Source organism: Otolemur garnettii, unplaced genomic scaffold (assembly GCF_000181295.1).
Source record: "Otolemur garnettii isolate 467f Iridium unplaced genomic scaffold, OtoGar3 scaffold00005, whole genome shotgun sequence".
Classification (NCBI taxonomy): Eukaryota; Metazoa; Chordata; class Mammalia; order Primates; family Galagidae; genus Otolemur; species Otolemur garnettii.
Window position 1 is genome coordinate 4,880,985 of NW_003852400.1, and position 20,720 is coordinate 4,901,704.

Here is a 20,720-nt window from a genome sequence, read left to right on the forward strand (position 1 = left end):
ATTCTTCCCAGCCATGAGCATGGTATGTTTTTCCATTTGTTAACATTTTCAGCTATTTCTTTCCTTAGAGTTTCATAGTTTGCCTTGTTTAAATAAGAGTGAGAAGTAAAGTTACAAATGAACAGAGCACCACTGTCCTTTCTGTGAGTATCGTGCAGTTCAGGCAGAATGAGGCATGAGAGTGAGCTTTCTCCACTGTGATTTTGCCGTGATGTTGGACCACACACACTAACCTCATCAATTCCAACCTCATCAATTCCAACGTGCTGTCCAACCCAAGGGCATGAGAAAAAGTGCAGATGGAACACCACCAATTTATCAGTGCTGCTAACAATTCCCCATGGGCAAGTGTATCTAATACGGGTGTGCTGCTGCTGATGGAGGAGTCAGGAGTGACTGAGTCATATAGCAACAACCCTCCAACCTGCCCCCCCCACATACTAAATTTAGAAGAACGTAAGGAACACAAACGTTTTATTTTACCTCATTAAAATTTTATTTAAGCAGCTACTGCTTGTGCATCAACTACCCTTTCACAGCTCCTTTTTATGAATTAAACTAATTTAGCATGATATAAACACTGTCAGTATTTCCTGTGAATGGAGAAAAAAATCCTAATTTATTTTTTAAAAAGAAATATATCTAAGAGCCCTAAACTGGAACCATCCCAGGTATTCATCCACAGAAGCCTGGATCCACAGAGATACTGTGTACATCCACACCATGGCTACTACTCAGCTCTAAAAGGAACAAGTTATTGAGAGCTGCAACATGGATGAATCTCAAATATGTGTTGTTTGAAAAAAGCAGAACCCAAAAGAATTCATTCCATTTATATGAAATCCAGAATAGGCAAAATTATTTAAAGGGACATCAATTAGATCCTTTTGGGGGGATAGAAAATTGATGCAAGAGGCTCACACAGCACGTTCTGGGGCAAGGATTATGTCCTATATCTGGGAGGAGTTACACGTCACAGATACGTACATTTTCCGTGTATTCTACTGCCTATAAATTTATCTCAGTAAACATTTCAACAATAAGAAGAAAAATATGAGAAAAATAAGAAATAGGAGATATTTCTGATTTATAACTTGAAAGAGAGCAGGAGCTAAAGGACTAAAACATGATTAGATTTTTTTAAAAGATTAAAAAGTATCTTTATCCTCCAAGTAATTACAAAGTCAGGGAGGATCTGTGTTTTGCTTAAGTTATCCCTTTAATGCTTGTTTGCTGAAGATCACAGAAGGCATCCGGAGCTGTAATATCACCAGGCTCTGATGTTCTAGTGGGAAGCAAACTATTAAAAAACACAATGATAAACAGCAACTGGATGGCGACAGATGTTTCCCCTCCAGCACAGTGAGAGAACAATAATAATAGCAAAGATGTCCTACTCAGCAGCGATGACGGAGGAACAGGACTGACTCCTCAGAAGGAGCATCTTAGCTGAGTGAGTTGTGATGCCCATGGGGATATGGCCATCAAAAAGAAAGATACAAATGAAATTGTCTCAGCTCCTCTGGTACACGAAGTCCTCCATCAATTGGTTTATGATGCAGAAAGCCTCACAATTTACATCTAAGGAAGCTGAAACCATGGTCGGCATTGCATAGGATTGCTAGAGTCAAGAAAAGACTAAGATATTTCTATTTTTGTATGTGTTAAACAGTCATGTTATCAGACCCGGGAGGTAGAGATCACGGACTCTGCACATCTGGTATTCTCTTGAAAATATTAATTTACTAGAACAATTAATATGAAAACGGAGTAAAAGACTGGTGATTTGGCTTACTGACATTCATTTCCTTTGGTAAAAATAATTGGACAAACAGTATAAAATACTAGGGTTTTAGGCTGAGGAGCGAGTTATTCTAGCTGGAGCTTTGTTTAAGGATAGTTTATCCTGGACAAGGAAAGAAGGCAAGCAAGCGGAGAAGCCACTCTGCAGCCGTTAGTGTCCTGGCCTCTCCCACACTCCATAAATTACAGGAGCGAAGGCGAGTCAAGTGTGAGAACCGTAATGTAAGTGGAGTTTCCAGGTAATCAGGAAGAAGCAAGACTGATGAACAGATGACTGAGAAAGAAAGGGGATAAAAGTATCTCCAGTTCGCTTACATTTTTTCAAAAGCAAGTGTCTATGAGAGATTGAGACTAGATTAAAAAGCCAGACAATGTGATATTTTCTCTGCTGACCTACCCTCGCCAGAACCTCTAAATTATCAGTGTATTTTGGGGTTGTGGGATTATAATTTGACTTTTGGAGTTTGATAGTTCAGCGTTCTGATCTTGTGTGCATCTTTCTCTGTGTTTTCTCTTACTTCGTCCCTTTTGATTTCTTTACCTCTCTCCATTCTCTCCCACCCTCGCTTATCTTTTGTTAGCAGCTTTCTTATCTCATCACAGACTCTCCTTTTACTTTCCTCTGTAGTTTCTTCCCCCTCCTTGATCTTCTTTTCCTACCATGATGTAATTACTCTGGGGAAAAGCTTCATCTACAGTAGAAAGATTAACCAGGAAGTGTCCCACTAATAAAATTACGAGTGAATCTGGAGGCTTATTGCTCCCTTGTTTAATTTCTGTTTTCTGTGATAAAAACAAGAGATCATTCAATGGAATTAAATGTCCAGTACATTTGAAATAAGTGAGAAAATACATCTTTCAGCAGCATGGAGTGGGATTCAGCATAGTAGGAGGTCAGGATATGGTGTGCAGTAGTAGCATTTTTATATGGGTTATTTTTAACCCAAATAACATTTGTCGTTGTACCTGTTAATGAAGAAGAGATCAAATTTTTAAACTCCCTAGTGAAATAAGAAGAGTTCTCTTACCTTCCTCAGTGAGAAGTAATGAGAAAGAATGAGCTATAAATGGAGTTTGTCATTTTCACTTTTGAAGCATGTGTGAGCTCCTTAGAAAAAAAGGCGTGACATAGTTGAAGGTAATATTATTCTCAGTATTATAGAGTGAACTTTCTGTTTTTCTAAAGATATTCCTCACTTACAAAAAGAAGAGGATATTCTGAAATTTATTTTTTTAAAGCTTGATGTTTCACTTCCTAAAGGTGATCGCATACATCACTTACAAGTAAATAATCATGCCTTCTTTATGACAAAACATCATCTTTTTAAAAATACGGTCAGAAGTTGAATATTCTGGTTGTTGCGGTTTGACTAGAAGGTACGAGGAGCTCGGATGTCTCTGAGGAAGTGAGCTGCCTGCCTGGCTACTAAGTGACCTGCAAAGACTCGTTTTCTTTGGGAGATTCGTGAGGTCCTCATCTCCTCTCTATGCAGGCTCCCACGTCAGAATTCTGTCAGCACACCCAGTGTGATCCATACATGGACAGAGACAGGTTATTTGGGGGTCAGGAAATTACAAGAAATTTCTTTTTCTCTTTTCAGTTCTAAAGAACTTTTTAATAATCAGAGCAAACATTCTTAAAATTATGGTACTATTTTCCTTTAGAAATGCTGGTGAATGTGGCTCAGAAATGTGGGTCCCTATCACTGCTTGTGGGAATGAGCAGCAGACACTGACCCATTCAGAAGCAATAAATTATGGATAGATAATACGATGTCCTCGGTCTTGGGGACAAGTGGCATGGACCTCCAATGAGAATTTGATGAGAACTGATTGTGAGTCTCCAGATGATTAACTTGTCTAGGCAGAGTACCTGACTAATGGCTGACAGATTTCACTCTGATCCAGAGAGGAGAATGACTCATGTCATGAGACTGCTCTTGAGAAAATAATATTTCGATTATTTATTTATTGTTATCAGGATGATGTCACTACCGGCCATTCATAAATCTCCAGTTGTGCAAAGGAGCTTCATTTTCTCATTAATCCTCCTTCTCTTTCCTACGTGCTGAAAGCCCTTCTCAGTCACTGCAGTATGTGGGGACCCCGAACTCCAGGGACGTTTCACTTCAGGCTCCTCTGTGCCTGCTGGCGAGACATATTTTCTCATGCCTAATAAATGTAAAGTCAGGATAAAAAGTACAATTACACCTTCAGAAGCATGCTCTCTACTGCTGAAATGCACATCATCTGTAATTCCTTGTCCCAAGACAAAAACAGCCACCTGAATAATAAAAAATACAGACGTAACACTCAAATAACAAGCTTGCAAACTGCCAAGGAGCTTGTTATAGTGAAAAACAAAACCCTGCCTCAAAGCATTTCTTCTTTTATGTTTATGGTTTGATCCTAGTTTTGTTGGTCAGCAAGTACCAGCCTTTATATTTATTGATTCTTTTATGTCTTTTGTTAGTAAAAATACTATAGTGTACATATAAAGTAGATTTTGATGAATTATCCAGAGCTCTAGATAGCCAAAGGGGGCCTAAATTGGATTGTCATGTCCTTCAGTCCAGTGAATTCACCTCTCGTGTTTTCTGTGAAGTCCACATCGTTTCTCTTATTTTTGTACATTTGCATTAGCAAAACAAAATGCTTTTATCCTATAAGTGAAAAGAGCAATTTTTATAAGAAGTCATTGTACATGTCCAAAATAAAATTTGGCAATAAAGATGACCGGCGTTCTCTGAAATGCACAATGTTTTATAAAATTGGAATTTTTTTTTTTTCTTACTGGTTGCATTAGGATGGAGTGGGAAGAATAACTGGACAAGGAATCAGGGAACCTGAATTCTAGGCTTATTTTCTCATTTGTAAAATGAAGGGATGATGAGATGCAGTGACATTTCAGGTCCCCTCTAACTAAATGATCTGTGAACTTGAGTAGTAGATAAGCTTCGTGTGGAACTGAAGCATGTGATGGATAAGTTCAGAGAGGGGTTAATACATTCAGGTTTTCAGTGGTCTTTGAAGATTGCTAGCGTTTCCATTTAAATGTCTTTTAATCATATTGTTTATGGCAGAATGTATTTTTAGGTGGGCAGTGTGTAAGGTGTACCATGGTATTTGTTTGATTCTGTTTTTCATGTTGGGAAACAGAAAAAATGTGTGGGGGGGGGCAATGATTCTTAGATTAGAGAAACATTCACTACTCCTTTCCCATTAGACAGAGAAACCATTTATTTCTAATCCTTAGCCTGGGAGGCCACATTCCTTTTAAAATTGGAAAACAAAAGTCTGCTTAACTGGGATTCTTGAAAACATCCTTCTTCCCACTAATCTCTAAGGAACATGTTACCTAATTTTATAAAGCCCATCATTTTTCTGAGAGAAGGAAAAGGTTAAAAAAAATTTTCAGTGGTGACGCCACAGGTTTAAATGTCAGCAACAAAAGGCAGCATTTTGGTTTTGGTTTTTTGCTCTGAGCTGACAGAAAATTGAATCACTCATCATTCCAGCAGAGTAAGCCCTAGTTCTTAAAAACTCACAGAACTTTTATAAAGGGAGAGTAGAATTTCAGAACATTCTGATGGCCTTCATAGAGACCATCCTTTGAGGTTAAATATCTAATTCCGCTCAGCCCAGTTAAATTGCTCAGACATAGATGCATTGCGAGAAAGTGAGGATAGGACTGTTAGAGCACATAGGTGTTAATGTTTTGTTTCAAATTCTGGGGTGAGCCAGGAATTACTTTTCTTGGTATTTGAATTTTTATTTGCATCTGTAGGTTTTTCAGTTTAATCTTGTTTTTCTGACATGGATCACTGTTGTCTTCTAGCCACGAGTTATTGTCTGCAATCTCCTATCTGTTCTCCACTGAGATCATGGTGTTCATTATGAAACCATGATTTATCTTTCCCTTTATGTAAATGCCATTCCCACGTGTTGTTGTATGATGCTTAATGTTAATGATAGAAAAGTCTGGGCAGCACAGCTTGGTTAGGAACATGGATAGACGTGAAGCCCAGTGGCAGAGTAAATGGAGATAGGCTTGTATGGATGCACACAGAGGGTCACGATGGTGGTTAGGGCTTTCCAGAAACCAGAGGAAGGGCAATAGGATTGCCCCCCCCCCCCAAGGGATCCATTCTTAGGCCTCTGCTCTTCTTACTTTGTATTCCCTCCCTTCTCCTCCAACCCTTAAAATACATACTTCCATGATTTCAACCAGATCTTAATCTGTCTCATTGGTCCCAATCTCCTTTCAATGAAGTTCTGAAAGTCCTGGGGTCAGAGCAGGCAGTTTCCAAGTCCTGTAATTCTCCAAAGTTGTGCTGATACAGTGTCTTGATGTATGGTTTTTCCACTTTGCTCCATCTCCACCATATTTAAAATCAGCATTGTAGGTGGGATGTGGTGGCACAGCACTCTGGGAGGCCAAGGTGGGTGGATTTCCTGAGTTTGCAGGCTTGAGACCAGCCTGACTCAAAGAAAGACCCTGTCTCTAAGAATAGCTAGGTGTTGTGGCAGGTGCCTTTAGTCCCAGCTACTTGGAAGGCTGAGGCAAGAGGATCATTTGACCCAAGAGTTTGAGGTTGCTGTGAGCTGTGATGCCATGGAACACTGAGGGCAACAAAGTAAGACTCTGTCTAAAAAAAAGCAGCACTTTATCTTACTTGGTTTACATCTGTAGCCCCTAGACTTTTCTACCTCCAATCCATCATTTCCTATAGTAATTTTCCTAAAATTTGGATTTGCATGACTTCAGAAACTGAATAATGGGAGTTTGAATCCAGTTCTGCAGTTTACTGGCTGTGAAAGCTTGGACAATTACATCTCTAAATTTCAGTCATATCCTCTAAATAAGAATAAAAAAGAAAGAGAGGGGGTTTTATAGGAATTGGTTGAAGCATTGTTTGTGGAGCTCCTATCAGTACCTATGACTTGGCAGGTGCGGACGCTGCCTTCTGTGAACTGGTCCCCACTTTCTAGCCCCCGCCCGCAATCTTTCTACATGTACAGTGTGCTGACGCATTGAACCCCCTGCTCTGTCACACACTCACTTTTTCCTTGTTTGAGTAATGCCTGTCTCTCATTCAGGACTGATTCCGGGGCTCCCTCCTTTGGCAGCTTTCCCTTACTTCCCAATCTGGATTTGGTGTCATCATAATCAGCGTATACCCTGCTGTATGCGTAAGGAGCAATGAAAAGTGTCATGAGTGTTGGAGCTGTCGAGCTTCAGGTCTAACCGGGGATGAGGAACATGTGACCCTGGGGCACTTGTGGCCTTCTGGATTCTTGAAAGAGACTTTTTGACTGAATCCAAATTTTGCAGAACTAATCTTGTTTTGTGAAGTTTGGGTTTGGCTGAGGGGCCACACTTTGGGATCTGGAGGGCCACGTGTGGCTTTGAGGCCTCAGGTTCCCCACATCTGTGGGGCATTAGAGTACCTGGCACATAATGGGATGCAGTAACTAGCAATCATTGCATTGACATCCTCAGTTGTAATTGTTTACTTCTCTGCCTTTCCATTTGGAATGTAAGCTCCTGGAAGAGAGGGGCAGTATTTTATTTAGCTTCATACCACTAAAGCTTAACTAGGGCCTGTAAGGACTTAACATAAATAAGTTTCTTAAATACCAGAATGAATTAATAAATGATGAATGAATAAATGGCACCACTGGCAGCTAAGAGAGGACTGGATTTGACCACCTAGAGGGATGGGCATTCAGGGTAAATTAAAATAAATTATGTTGACAAACCCAGTCAGACTGTGAGAAATTCAAGCAAAGGACATTTAAAAGACCTTGGCAGGGATCTGACAGATCTGTCCCATCAATCCTTGGGGTAGCCATTGCTTTTCCAAATAGCAACCTGGTGGGTAATATCTGAAAATTAGAAATCTTTTAGTTTCTTCAATAAGGTGCCAATGCCTTTGTAAATTTTATTTTAAATTTCTGGAGATAGAAAGCACAATGAATAAAAGAAAGGTCCAGAGTAGTTGTTCGGCCAAATGGGAAGAATATGTGGATATATTTGCTCTTTTCTTTTCTTTTTTTTCATGTTTGTTATTTCACAAAATAGAAGTGATTCTCCAAACATATCAAACATCTGTTGTCTGTTCAGTGATTCTCTAATTCAAGATCAAAGGCCATTACCTTTAAACAAGGTACAGTTACCTGAATTAAAGCTATGGAAGAAGGGAGCCTATAATACATAGATCATATATATATATATTTTTGATATATGGTTGATTTAGAAAGTGATGATCAATTTTTATAGATAGAATGATATCTATAAAGCAGTTCCCAAATTTCACATCAACAATGACACTTTTAAAGTTACGAGAGGCAATGGCAGAGAGCCATTGTGAGATTCACACATTCTTCTTTCTTTGTTAAAGCTGATGTTTCTCTCAAGCCTTGTCACAATAACTTGGAAACCAAATAATCCTCATCTGTCACTCATGAAGCCCGCTATAATTTTTGTGGTACTTCTCTGTATTTTTATCACAATCATAATCAGTTTAAAGAATTGTAAAAATAGCAATAAGTTGCTCATGTGATAATAGGTTCCCCGTGGAGGTGAAAAAACCTAATATTCCAGTTCTGGATGAGATGACAATGGTAGAAATTTATGAGAAATTGATAATAATAATAGCAGCTAACACTTACATTATGCTTACTGTGTACCGGGCACTATTCTAAATTAGACCTCCAGCCTTAAAAATAGTTATATGTATGAAGTTGGGTTATATTCATTTATTTGTTCAACAAATATTCATGGAATACAACATGCCATAAAGGAACAACAGGCCACAAATGACGAACAAGAGGCAGGTTGGTTGTCCTTAAGAAGCTACTGTTATCTTTCTTCTAATGTCAAGGACATTTTATTACAATTCTGCTCCACAGTAAATAAGAGACGATTTAAATCTCCCACTAAGATGTGTGAGGCTGTGAGATACTAACATTTCAGGTTCCATATCAAAAATTCTTTTTGTATTTCCTTTAAAAAGGTAAAGTTCCTTGGCCTTGTTTCCTTCCTTGTGTGGAAACACAGCTCAAAAGATTAGAATTCCAATCATTTCCTCCATGAGCTAAACATACAGGGAGTACTTACGTTTACTTGCCGAGTTTTCACTTACTTATTACACTTCTGCCCCCTGGCTTTGTGGGCTCCCGTCACACTTTTGTCTTTTTCCTGCCTGGATGGGAGTTCCTATGCCTTCTTTCTGAAATTAACAAACAGATGATTGGGCAAAAAACAGTCTTCAAAACAAGGGCATAGTGCCCTTTCCTTAATGTTTGGGAGCTGGAACGTGAAAGTCTCTGAAAATGTTCTTTCCGCATGAAACACAGCCCTCATGTGGTTTGGGGTTCAGACAGGGGAAACATAGCTCTTTCTTCCTACACGTCAGGCATGTAATGATTGTAGGTAGAAATGTCACCGTGCAGAACATTGTAAATGTAACTGTACAAACACAAGGTCAAATCCAGACTGTGCATAGCTTCAACTTCTACTAGGTAACGGCATGAATAAATTTATTCTGGGATCCTGTCCTAAGGTTTTATTAACCACTTCATTTTTATGGTAATAAAGATAGTAGCTTTATATTATCTACAAGATTATCATAATAGCTCACTACTCAAAGTTTGCTTACATTAGAATTTGTATATATTTAATACTAATATGTAGATCAAAAGAGATCTTTTTGGTGTTAGCCTTATTTATTTGTACATATACTATTTAGTAGTTTTTTAAATAATCTTATTTTTCTCATAGAACAAATTAGATAGATTTTCACATTTTTGTCTATGATATGAGCAGATTATAGAATATGGTTAAAAGTTTGAACAAATTTGCGAATCACTCAAAAAGGACTTGCCTTTGGTGTAAAGAGTGAATAGATTGCTTAATCATTGCATTATGCTAACATCAAAAATCATGCACTTTGTGGGCAGTGCCTGTGGCTCAAAGGGGTAGGGCGCTAGCCCCATATGCCAGAGGTGGCGGGTTCAAACCTAGCCCCAGCCAAAAACTGCAAAAAAAAAAAAAAAAAAAAAAATGCACTTTGTTAAGTTTTTTACTTTTGTTATCATATAATTAAACTTTTAAAACTATTTAATTTTTTTTCATCCCTAGCTCCTCCTCTCTCCTGCATGGTTTCTACTGAGTTTTACTTCCTCTGTACACATGTGTGCTCATTGGTTAGTTCCAATTTAACAGCAAGTGCATGTGTGTTTGTTTTTCATGCTTTAGATCCTTCACTTAGGATAATGTTGCTTATTTCTTTATTTTTAGCATGGTGGAATCTGTACATACAAATTTTTTGAGGACAGTTATTTTATTTATTCATTTTTTAAGTGAACAGGAAGTAGGACTTATTATTGGTAGGCACAAATGATAGGTGACACAGTAAAAGTCCTCATGAGTACAGCCCCTGCCCTTTGTCCAGGGGGCCATCATCGGGGATGTATTTGACCCCACAACCATCTGGGATGAGCTACTTCTCAGCCACCATGTCTTCAAATTCATCTGAGTTAAAGTTGGTAAAACTCCACCTCTTGGAGATGTGACTCTTCTGGTGGCCAGGGAACTTGAACTTGGTCCTGCAGGGGGCTGCGGTCACATGCCCCTTGTTCTGTAGTTTGGTATGGATGGACATGTTGACTTGGCCAATGTAAACCCTGGCCACAGTACCCTGGGGCTTTCCAAAGGCACCATGCACACCTGTCTGGAGCCTAGACTGGAGACAGCACAAGGTCTATCACATGAACATGTCTTAGAAAGGAATGTCTCCAAGGTGCCTTAGAGCAACCTATACGTGCAGCAGGGCATACACTACCAATGAAGTTGCTGTTCACAGCCATTGCACACCAGGCCCCCATGCAGAAAGGAGCATTGTCTGCTTAATTAGCTGCACGTTGGATGGTTATTTTAAACATTAAGACTGACCATAGCTCAAAAGCAAAAATGTTTAAAATTTGTCAAAATCTTTGGATTTCAGAGATGCAGGTTTTGAGTGCGTCATATAAGTAGATATTACTTTGCTTTTTCTTTTTTAATTTTTAATGACTGAAATGAAGAACGCATAAAACCGCAGCTTCTGGAAGAACCACTTATTCTTGCGTGTCTTGTACCTCTCTTCAAACTTGACCTTGGCCTCCTGTGGGGCCTTGAGTTTAAGAGCAGGGTCTCTGAAGACATCCTTATGGAAACAGTTTTGTCCATAAAAAAGGGGATCTCCACAGAGCACCTAGTGGGCATCAGGTGATTGTAGTTATAAACTTTCAGAAAAGACTTGATCTTTGATTGCTTGGCAGTCTTCTTGCACATCGCAGCTCTTACTTTGTGGGGATCATGGTCAATTCCAGCCACCAGAGGATGGTTATGGGGCGGTCCAAGGTGCCGTCATTAATGTTCTTCATGATGATGGCTTTGCATCTGGAATAGCATCCAGCCAGGACCAGCACCACTTCCCCAGATTTCATGAACTTGCCCATTTAGACATCATTCACGAGGACCTACAGGAGAAAAGGACATTGCTTATTTTTAATATTTGCAAACACCCTTGTATCAGTCATATATATATATATATAGCTATATGTAATTATTGATAATGATACCAGCTTGTATTATTAACTGCCCAGGATGAGATTGATTCTGTATTGTGTGTTTTATATGCCATCTCCTCCTCACAATAACTACACGAGTTTTAGGTCACCATTGTTATCCTCTTTTTTTTTTTTTTTTTTTTTTGGTGAGGAGACCGAACCTTCAGGAGGTTAAGTAACTTGGCCACTATAGTGAGTAGCTGAATGAATTGGGATTTACATTGAAGTCTTTCTGGTTTCCAGTCTTTTTAACTTTGTCCCCTTTGTCCCAATATAAAATATCATTCCCTTCCTCAGAATGGTGATTTGAACCGAGGAATGGTCACTCTTACATCTTTTCTTACCTGAGCAGTGAACCACGGGTGCTGCTTGGTTCTCAGACAGGACTTTGCTCTGTGTTCCTGCAGGGTTGAATGTAACAACTGTGAGACCGGAGAACAGTGTGGCGCAATTATGCATGGCAACGCTGTCACCTTCTGCGAGCCATATGGTCCACGAGAACTGGTAAGTATATGCTATTTATGTACATTATTCTAATCTGGTGTGTGCTGAGCTTTCCCTACAGAAGCTTCTCTTATGCTCTTACAGTTTAGATGAAAATTTGAAGTATTATTTGGATTATGAGTCTTATCACAAATATCTCAGAATTAGGACAGGTGATTTTATGACCCGTTTTCAACAGTAATAAAATTGGCAGCATTGATGGGTCTCCTCCAACAAGGGTGTATTTAGATGGCTTTTTAGAAATATAGATATTTTATATAATACCCTTATTAAACAACTTAGGACTTTCTAGGCTCTTGTATAAAGCAACGTTCTTCCAGTGGTCCTTATTTTCTCCAAAATATGTTGGATGTTCATTTTGTCACTTGATTTTTAAGTGTTGGTTCTTGACAACAGAGGAACTTGGATGGATTTTTTTTTTAAGTAAAAGAACACACTGAATAAACCTGTTTTAAAAAAATTGGGGTTCATGCCAAATGAGGAGCAAGTATTTTTCTTTTGTTTAGACTGATCATTAGCCTTTGCTTGCCAAATCATATGTGAGATTTTCATTTTGCACACGCCTTCTAAATCGAAAGCAGTGGCACCACTACCCACCAACATGTGGCGAATGGGTGTTTTGTTGTTACTTGGTATTTCTTTTTGGCATGAAGTCTACATTCATTTTCCCCTTCTTAAAGAAGGATATAAATACCCTGGCTCAATTCCTTTGCCCCTAATGCTTGTCTCACTTTGTCACTCTCAGTAGAGTGCTGTGGAGTCATAACTCAGAGCAACCTCAAACTCTTGGACTCAAGTAATTCTCTTGCCTAAGTCTCCCAAATAGCTGGGACTACAGGCACCTACCACAACACTCAGCTATTTTTAGAGAGGAGGTCTCCTTCTGGCTTAGGCTGGTCTTGAACCTGTAAGCTCAGGCAATCCACCTGCCTCGGCCTCCCAGACTGTTAGGATTACAGGCCTGAGCCGCCGTGCCCCTCATGCTCTTCTTATAATGTCTCTTATGCTTTGTTTTTCTGCTTTTCAACTTGGGCTTCAGTGCTTGACACACACACACACACATACACACACCTTCCTTTTCAAGGCGCTTTCAGAAACAGGTTGTATTTTTCACTTCTATGTCACACATTGTATTTCAAAATCATTAACTTTAAAAGTTGCCAAAAGACTGGCTTCCAAATTAAAGGGGGAAAAAAAGCCTAGGTAGGCAATTAAAAGAAGATTTAGTTATCAAAATGTGAAAGCCAATTAATTTTTGTAACATGGTTCTTACTTTATGCTGCTTGAATACCCCTTTCATGGCAATAGATACATTTAATTCATTGAAGATACAAGCTTCAGAACATTGATGAATTGAAGGGTTTTTAGTTGAAATTAGAACACAAACAGAATTAATTGGATGCAAATTAAAATAATCGGTGCTCATAATTCAAATCTCACAAGGTGTTAGAATATTCCTGCAGCCAAGTGTGACTCTGGTAGTAAAGTTTTCCTTGAAAAAAATAGATTTGCTAGTACATTTAAAATAATGTACCATAGCAGAATTAATTAGCTATAAACCTTAAAATTAAATTTTTGCCATAGTTAATTGGGCCCAGAATAAATGCCTGTTTTAGGAGGTAGCCCCTTTCTGTAATATTTCTGGAAATGCTTGGCAAATTCTTTTTGTTTCTACTAGTTAATGAGATATAAAATATCTAAGACTATGATGCCAAATTTAGATTTCTACAATATAAAACTGAAGTATCCAGTTTATTTGAGCCCATATATTTAATACTGACTGTTTTAGTAAATCCCACTCTATTTACCATTAGAGTTGATGTGTACAGTGCACTAATTTTGAATTATACTACATAATTAATGTGAGATCAGCCTTTCCACTAAAAAGGAAAATATTCAAAATAATTATCTTCACCTGAGAAAAATAAACAAATGTGCAGCTTTATATCTCCATCATAAGTACTGTATTTCCCTAAGATGAATTTGAGTTATAGATCCAGAGGAAATAGAAGGAGATAGATTGAGAGTGATGGGGTCATGTCCGCATTTTACACCAGCAACCTGCAATATCTCATGATTGTTACACTGTGTTAATGTCCCAGAGAAAAAATGTAATACACTGTACCCAAGTGGTGTTTATAAAAGACAGGTCAATCAAATGAAAAGTGGAGGATTCAGTTGTCAGTTAACAGTATGTTTCCTAAAATCTGGACGTTTCTATGATGCTTCAAAACAGAACAAGTCAAAATTATTCTTCATGAGAATGGATGCAAGTCATCAGCCCCCAAACATCACTTTTTAAACAATATACCTATGGTTTTTTTCCTCTTCTTATTGAAGTTTTGAGACAAAGAACCTCAGTAGACTAAGGCTTTATCTTTTAAAATGCCAAAAAGAGCATCTCCATTTTGTGAATTTAGTTAAATAGCCATTTCATTTCAACAGATGTTAAAGTCAGTAAGAAGGGCACGTGTATTACCTGAACACACGCAAGTTTCTATTTCTACTACTACCATGCTATATGGCCCTTACACAATGAAGTCTGTGTATTTCGGGTGGTAACCGTGAACTTTATTTGTTTTGCTAGTGTAAAATGAAAAAAAAAAAAAAAAAAAGAGGAATTCATTTACCCACTCCCTTAAGGGAAAATGGGCTCTCAGAAGTTGAAATGGATTATGTTCCACTCTGGTTTTTAAAAGAAATAACTAAATGATTTTCCCATATTTGGAAATGCATTTTAATTATAAGAATGGTTTGGGGGAAAATAGTACCAAACCCAATACAAATTTGCAAGGAAGAGGTCAGAATGAACAGCTCCACCTCCAGTGAATTCTTCAGATTTTCTGTCGTTTGGAGTATATTTGTAATTTAAGAACACTGAGATTTGGTAGAAAGTTCTCTATCAGACACTCATAGCTGCTGTATTATTCATCAAAACCCCTTTGAGTGGTCCTTTTGTTTTCAGAATGTCAGATATATAGCTTAATAGCTTTATAGATTAAAAGTATATATTTGAACTCAAGATTAATAAATAATTTACAATACCCAATTATAAATATAGGTGCGTAGATTGTAAAGGCAATGCACTTTCTCGTAGTTGACAATTTTACTAATAAAACAAGTGGGTAAGGTAAAGAAATGAGAGTCAATCATTCTACTAGTCGTTAGGCTCCTTGGTGAAAAAAAATGTATTATCAATGACTAACAGAAGTCTAAGGTCACCCTCACTTGGCACCTATAATTTGAAATTTGACAATTATTCTATGCAACTTGCTGTTCACTAGCAGAGAGCATGGCTGATCTCACAGGTGATACAAGCATAATTAATTACTCCATCAGGATAAGTGTTTAAGACTTGGTAGTATATTTAATACACTAGCTGTAACCATAACAGTGGTGCTTTTAACTTATAAAATACTATTGTTTTAGGGCAGTGCCTGTGACTCAACGGAGTAGGGTGCTGGCCCCATATGCCGGAGGTGGCGTGTTCAAACCCAGCCCCGGCCAAAAACTGCAAAAAGAAATACTATTGTTTTAAATAACTGATATCCAGAGTATTTCATAACTCACCTGGGAATCTATTCAGTTGCATAAAATTGGAGGGGAAATAATGTTCATTTAAATGCAGTTTTTTAAATTTTTCTATTGGTGTTATACACTTTTGATTTTAAGATCAAATTATGCACATGGAAACACGTAAGGACAACTAAAAGATGTGAAGCAAACAGATCTCTTTTAGTGAAATTTTATTGGCATATTTTTGTCTGATGACTGGTGGGGGAAAGGGGACAGGAAAGAGAGTTAGGGGCATGGTGGGCCAGTTGTCTTTTAGGTAATCAGTAGGAGTCAAATAATAATTTAGGTAATAAGTAGGAGTCAATAATAAGGAGGCAAATCAAATATAGAGAGAATTTCCTCTGTAACTCTGACACCAGTGATTTTTGCTGTTGTTAAATTAGAAGCTGATAATGATACTTGTAGCTGGACAATTTATAAAATGTCTCCCTTGCTCTCCCCTCTGTTACCTTTCTTGATTCTTCACTGAATTTTAAAGCCACGTTGTTAAAGCACATGTTCCTTCATCTTTCTAAATCATAATGCTAAGCTTTTGATATTCACACACATTCCATCTCTTGATATTCACATCTCAAATGAATTCTAGAAGCAAGAGACTTGCTCTCTCATCTCATTAGGGCTGTTCATGACCTGTCTAGCGCTTGACCTTTCTGTAGTGTGGACTGTATCACATAGAGCCTAAGAAGTACAGAGATGTGTCTGAAGATGTTATCAAGACTTATAAGAAGCAAGAGCAAGACAGCCCACTTCTGCTACAGTGAAAACACAATTACGCACTTCTGTTTTGTAGAGTAGAGTCAAGTGAAGCATCCCACACTTTAGCAAACAGGGTCCAGGAATGTGACAAAATTAGGACCTTAATTCTCATCTCTTTGAACTGCTGTGAGTCAAAACCACTGCTCCAAAGAATAAATAAATGAAATTTAAAAGTTAAATAAAGTACCATTCTCTTTTAGAGGGGGGAAGATTTGTTTAAACATGCTTCTTCATGAAACTAAAGAAAAGTAGCAAAACTGTGTGGGAAAGATATTTCTACATACATACTTCTTTTTTTTTCTTTTTATGGGGGGGATATTTTATTAAGAAATAATCCACATGTGACAACCAAAAAGAAAAAGATTTTTCAAATATGCTGGAAAAAAATACTTATATTTGTTTTAAAAACTTAAAAAATAGCTGTTAAAATTCAAAGGCAGAATACAAATTATATTATGATTGCCAAACTTTAAATAAGCATTATCGAAATTAGGCTTTTATTGTTAAGTCTCTGAAATTTTAATTAAATATTAAACTTTTTTTTTTTTTTGGAGACAAGAGTCTCATTCTGTCACTTAGGATAGAATCCTGTAGCATCAGCCTAGCTCACAGTAACCTCAAACTCCTGGGCTCAAGACATCCTCCTGCCTTAGTCTACATCACCACAATGCTGGCTAATTTTTCTAATTTTTGATGAGATGGAATCTCATTCTTGCTCAGGCTGTTCTCCAACTCCTGAGCTCAAAGGATCCTCCCCTCAGCCTCCTGTAGTGCTAGGATTACAGGCTTGAGCAACTGCACCTAGCTAACATTAAACATTTCTATTAGAAAAAATCAACAGATTCTATATTCATTATTTAAAGTGTACAATGCAGGGGTGTGGTTTATTCACAAAGTTATGCAGCTATTTTTATAACCAATTATAGACCGTTTTACCACCACCCCAAAGAATCTTGTACCCATTAGATATATTTCTTTTTTTTGTTGTTGTTGTTGAGGATTCAGTGAGGATACAAAGAACCACATTACAGTGATTGCATTTGTTAGGGAAAGTCCTTCTTATACTTGTGTCCTGCCCCCAAAAGGTGTGTCGCACGCCATGATCCCCCCATTCCCTCCCTTCTTCCGTCTCTCTGCTCTTCCCTTCCCCCAACCCCCAGATGTTGTATTTTTATTCCTTTTTAAAATATCTTCTACTCATTTGCTTTTAATTTAACTCCCATTTTCTGTTGGGTAGCCTTTTTTTATCACATTCCCTTTGGGTCCCAGATCTGTTGATGTGATAGGATAGAGGGAAAATGGTGGAGAGGATATGTTGATGCCTCCCCAAGATGATCTGGAAGATTCCACTAAAAATAGTTTTCATCAAGACCCTGAGAAATTTACTCTCCATGGCTAAGTCAAGATCTTGCTACTTTCTTTCTCATGGAGGAACAGGTGATACATCTGTCTTCAGCACACTGATAAAAATGAACTAACAACTGGATAAATACAACCTCTATTAAGGGATCCATGCTTTCCTCTTTTTTCTCTTCCTCTCTTCTACCGTGTCTTACTTTTTCATAATGTTTTTTTCTAGATTACCACAGGCCTCAATACAACAACAGCCTCTGTCCTCCAATTTTCCATTGGTAAGTGTTTCTAGTAATTATAGCAATTCAACTTGAAAATGTTTATTTTAATCATAGTGTATGATCAGGATTATAATGCCAAATACTTTTATATTTAAAAAGAGGAAGTCTTAGCTTTGCAGTAAATAATGTAAAATATTTTTAAGTGAAATAAATACTTTTAAATGCTACATTAGGTTCTCACTTCCCTGCAGCAGTGAATGATATTAAAAATGCTACAGATAATTGAAAACATCTTAAAATTATTTACATATGGATTTTGAATGCATTGAGTTATTCTATTACAGCGAAATTATCTTACTGGTTACATTTTGTTCAGATTAAGATTAAAATCTGTTCAATTTCTTGAGCTCTGAGACTAACTGGTAGTAAGAGAAATAATTACTGGTAGCTAAAAGAAACCAATTAAGGCTTCATGCTTGACATAAATAATCTATGTTTAATTCAAGCACAGATAATGAAAAATGTGTCTGGCACCATTTTTTTCTAAGTGTTTTTATATTAGAGCCAAAAGTCCCTGCCCAAAGCATTCAGTATATTATGGTCCCTTTTGATCCAGTTTGCAATTTTGCTATCTATTCTACTACGTTTCATTTTAATTTTCAAGGCATATATTTATAAATAACTCATACAAATTTAGAGATGATGTTCCAGGAGAAGAAAGATATTATCTTCTAGATGAGGTCTAGCTTTGTTGATATTGGTCCCATAATAGGGATCCCTCCTCCTGGCCTCTTCCTATGGCGTGGGAATTGCTGGCAGCCATGCCTGGGATGGTATCCCCTAGCATCCCCTACCTCTTAGGAGATCCACCAATACAAAAGGACAGTGTCCCTCAATAGTCTTCCACTCCAATTTGCAAATCAGCATTCTGCATCCCAGAGTGGTTGATTGTGCAGAATAGTTTCCTTTAAGGCATATATTAATCTCCTTTTCATCTTTGTGCCTCATGTCAGCCTGTAGAGGAGGAATTGTGTGAAATCACCTAATCACTTTTGGGGCGATTTTCTTCCCAAATTGACAGTATTACCTACAACAATTTACAGACCATTCAGAAGTCCGTGTGTGGTCAAAGCAGTATGAGTTGTCTTTGATTTATTAGCAAGGGTATACTAACTTTTCCGTAATAAGCATGTAAAGCTTTTATAATCAGAAAAAAATAAAGTTCTTTTTTTAAGTTGTGGTTCTATGAAAGCATATTATTTATTTATTTATTATTACTATGAGGATACAAATGATTCGATTACATCGTTTGTGTCTCTAAGGTGATGTTCAAATTGTAGTCGAGCACCTCATCCGGGAGCGCGCTGTATACCCTTACTTTGTGTACCTTAGACAACCGCTCACCAACCCCCCTGCCTTCCCCTCCCCCTGCCGTTCCCTCATCCCTCCTACTTGAATATATTTGGGTTTTTCTCTCCTGTGGGTGTGTAGTGGTTTTTCTGTTGGTTTCATAGTAGTATTGAATACGTTGGATACTTGTTTTTCTATTGTGATACTTTACTAAGAAGAATGTGCTTCAACTCCATCTGGGTAAATACAAAAGATGTAAAGTCATTGTAGCATGACAGGTAACTTAGAGGTTCTGTGTATCATATTGTTAATATATATAAATAAGCTGAATAGTGGTTACCAATTTGTCAGTATTCTGAATTATTTATTCTTATTTTTGTTAGGGCATTGATCACAACTTCAGATATTATTTTTAAGCAATTAAAGAACTTAAGAGAATCTGCGAGTATACTTCTACTCTGGCAGAGGTCCTCTATTTCCTTGTCTTTCATTTGTACCGGTTACAGTTCTGGTTGCGATAGAGTTGAAGGAAAAGGGCCAAGAAAAGGAGCAAATGGAGAATGCAGAGTTTAGTACATGAGGCTCAAACTCAGAACAAGTTCCAGGCCAAGGATCTTGGGACTAGACCCAAACACATGACTTTTAAGAGTCTTTTTATGTGATAATTTTAGAATCAAAAGTGGAATTTTAACATTCCATTAGGAATGAAACAGCACATTTAACAAAATAAATTATAATTTATTGTTTAGAAACCTCATTGGGGAATTTACTTACTGCATTTTGAGAGGCAAATTCTGGAGGAACCAGGAAGAGTTAGTGTGACAGAGAAGCAACACAGTAGCAAATCATGTGTTGCATGGTGAATACAGTGTAGAGGGCAGAACTTTCCAGAAATGGTTCTGTACCTCTCATTATCATTTGTTTATGTGGACATTTGTGAAATATAAGGGTGAAACACCAATCTGTTTATATTAGGGTGTGAGGGCCGAACTGAGGCACACACAAATTCTAGAGATGTCGTAATTGTGTGTATTCATCCTAGGCTTTACAAGCCCACAGTAACCACATACCAAAGTAACAACTGCAGCTTAGTAGCCATCTCCTCTGCACTCAATTCAAAAATCATATTGAGTGGGCTGGGTGCAGTGGCTCACGCCTGTAATCCCAGCACTTGGGAGGCCGAGGCAGGTGGATTGCCTGAGCTCACAAGTTCAAGACCAGCCTGAGCTAGAGCAAGACCCTATCTCTAAGAAACAGCTGGGTGTTATGGCGAGTGCCTGTAGTCCCAGCTACTTGGGAGGCTGAGGCAAGAGGATCACTTGAGCCCAGGAATTTGAGGTTGCTGTGAGCTGTGATGCCACGACACTCTACCATGGATGACCAAGTGAGACTCTGTCTCAAAAAAAAGAAAAATTATATTGAGTGCATGATAAATAGACTATAAGTTGACATGCTAACCTTTATATTTCTTTGTGTATTGTACATGTAGAATTTTCCAAATCTCACTAATAGTGTGGTTAAATATGGACAGTTTTAGTG

At 37.8% G+C, this 20,720-nt stretch overlaps 1 protein-coding gene, 1 non-coding gene and 1 pseudogene across 3 annotated transcripts in view; 1 reads left to right on the plus strand and 2 right to left on the minus strand.

Annotated features, from left to right (window-relative positions):
- RELN (reelin) overlaps positions 1 to 20,720 on the plus strand; it is a 479,973-nt gene that overhangs the window by 221,007 nt on the left and 238,246 nt on the right. For both annotated transcript variants that reach the window (XM_003782608.3, XM_023518943.1), the window contains 2 exons: positions 11,829 to 11,925; positions 17,837 to 17,888. In XM_003782608.3, coding sequence (XP_003782656.1) covers positions 11,829 to 11,925; positions 17,837 to 17,888 — 149 coding nt within the window. The remainder of the gene's footprint in view (positions 1 to 11,828; positions 11,926 to 17,836; positions 17,889 to 20,720) is intronic.
- LOC111721989 lies at positions 10,598 to 10,730 on the minus strand. The gene has a single exon (XR_002770963.1). It is a non-coding gene; the product is annotated as a small nucleolar RNA SNORA70 (small nucleolar RNA).
- On the minus strand, positions 10,869 to 11,310 carry LOC105887895 (annotated as a pseudogene).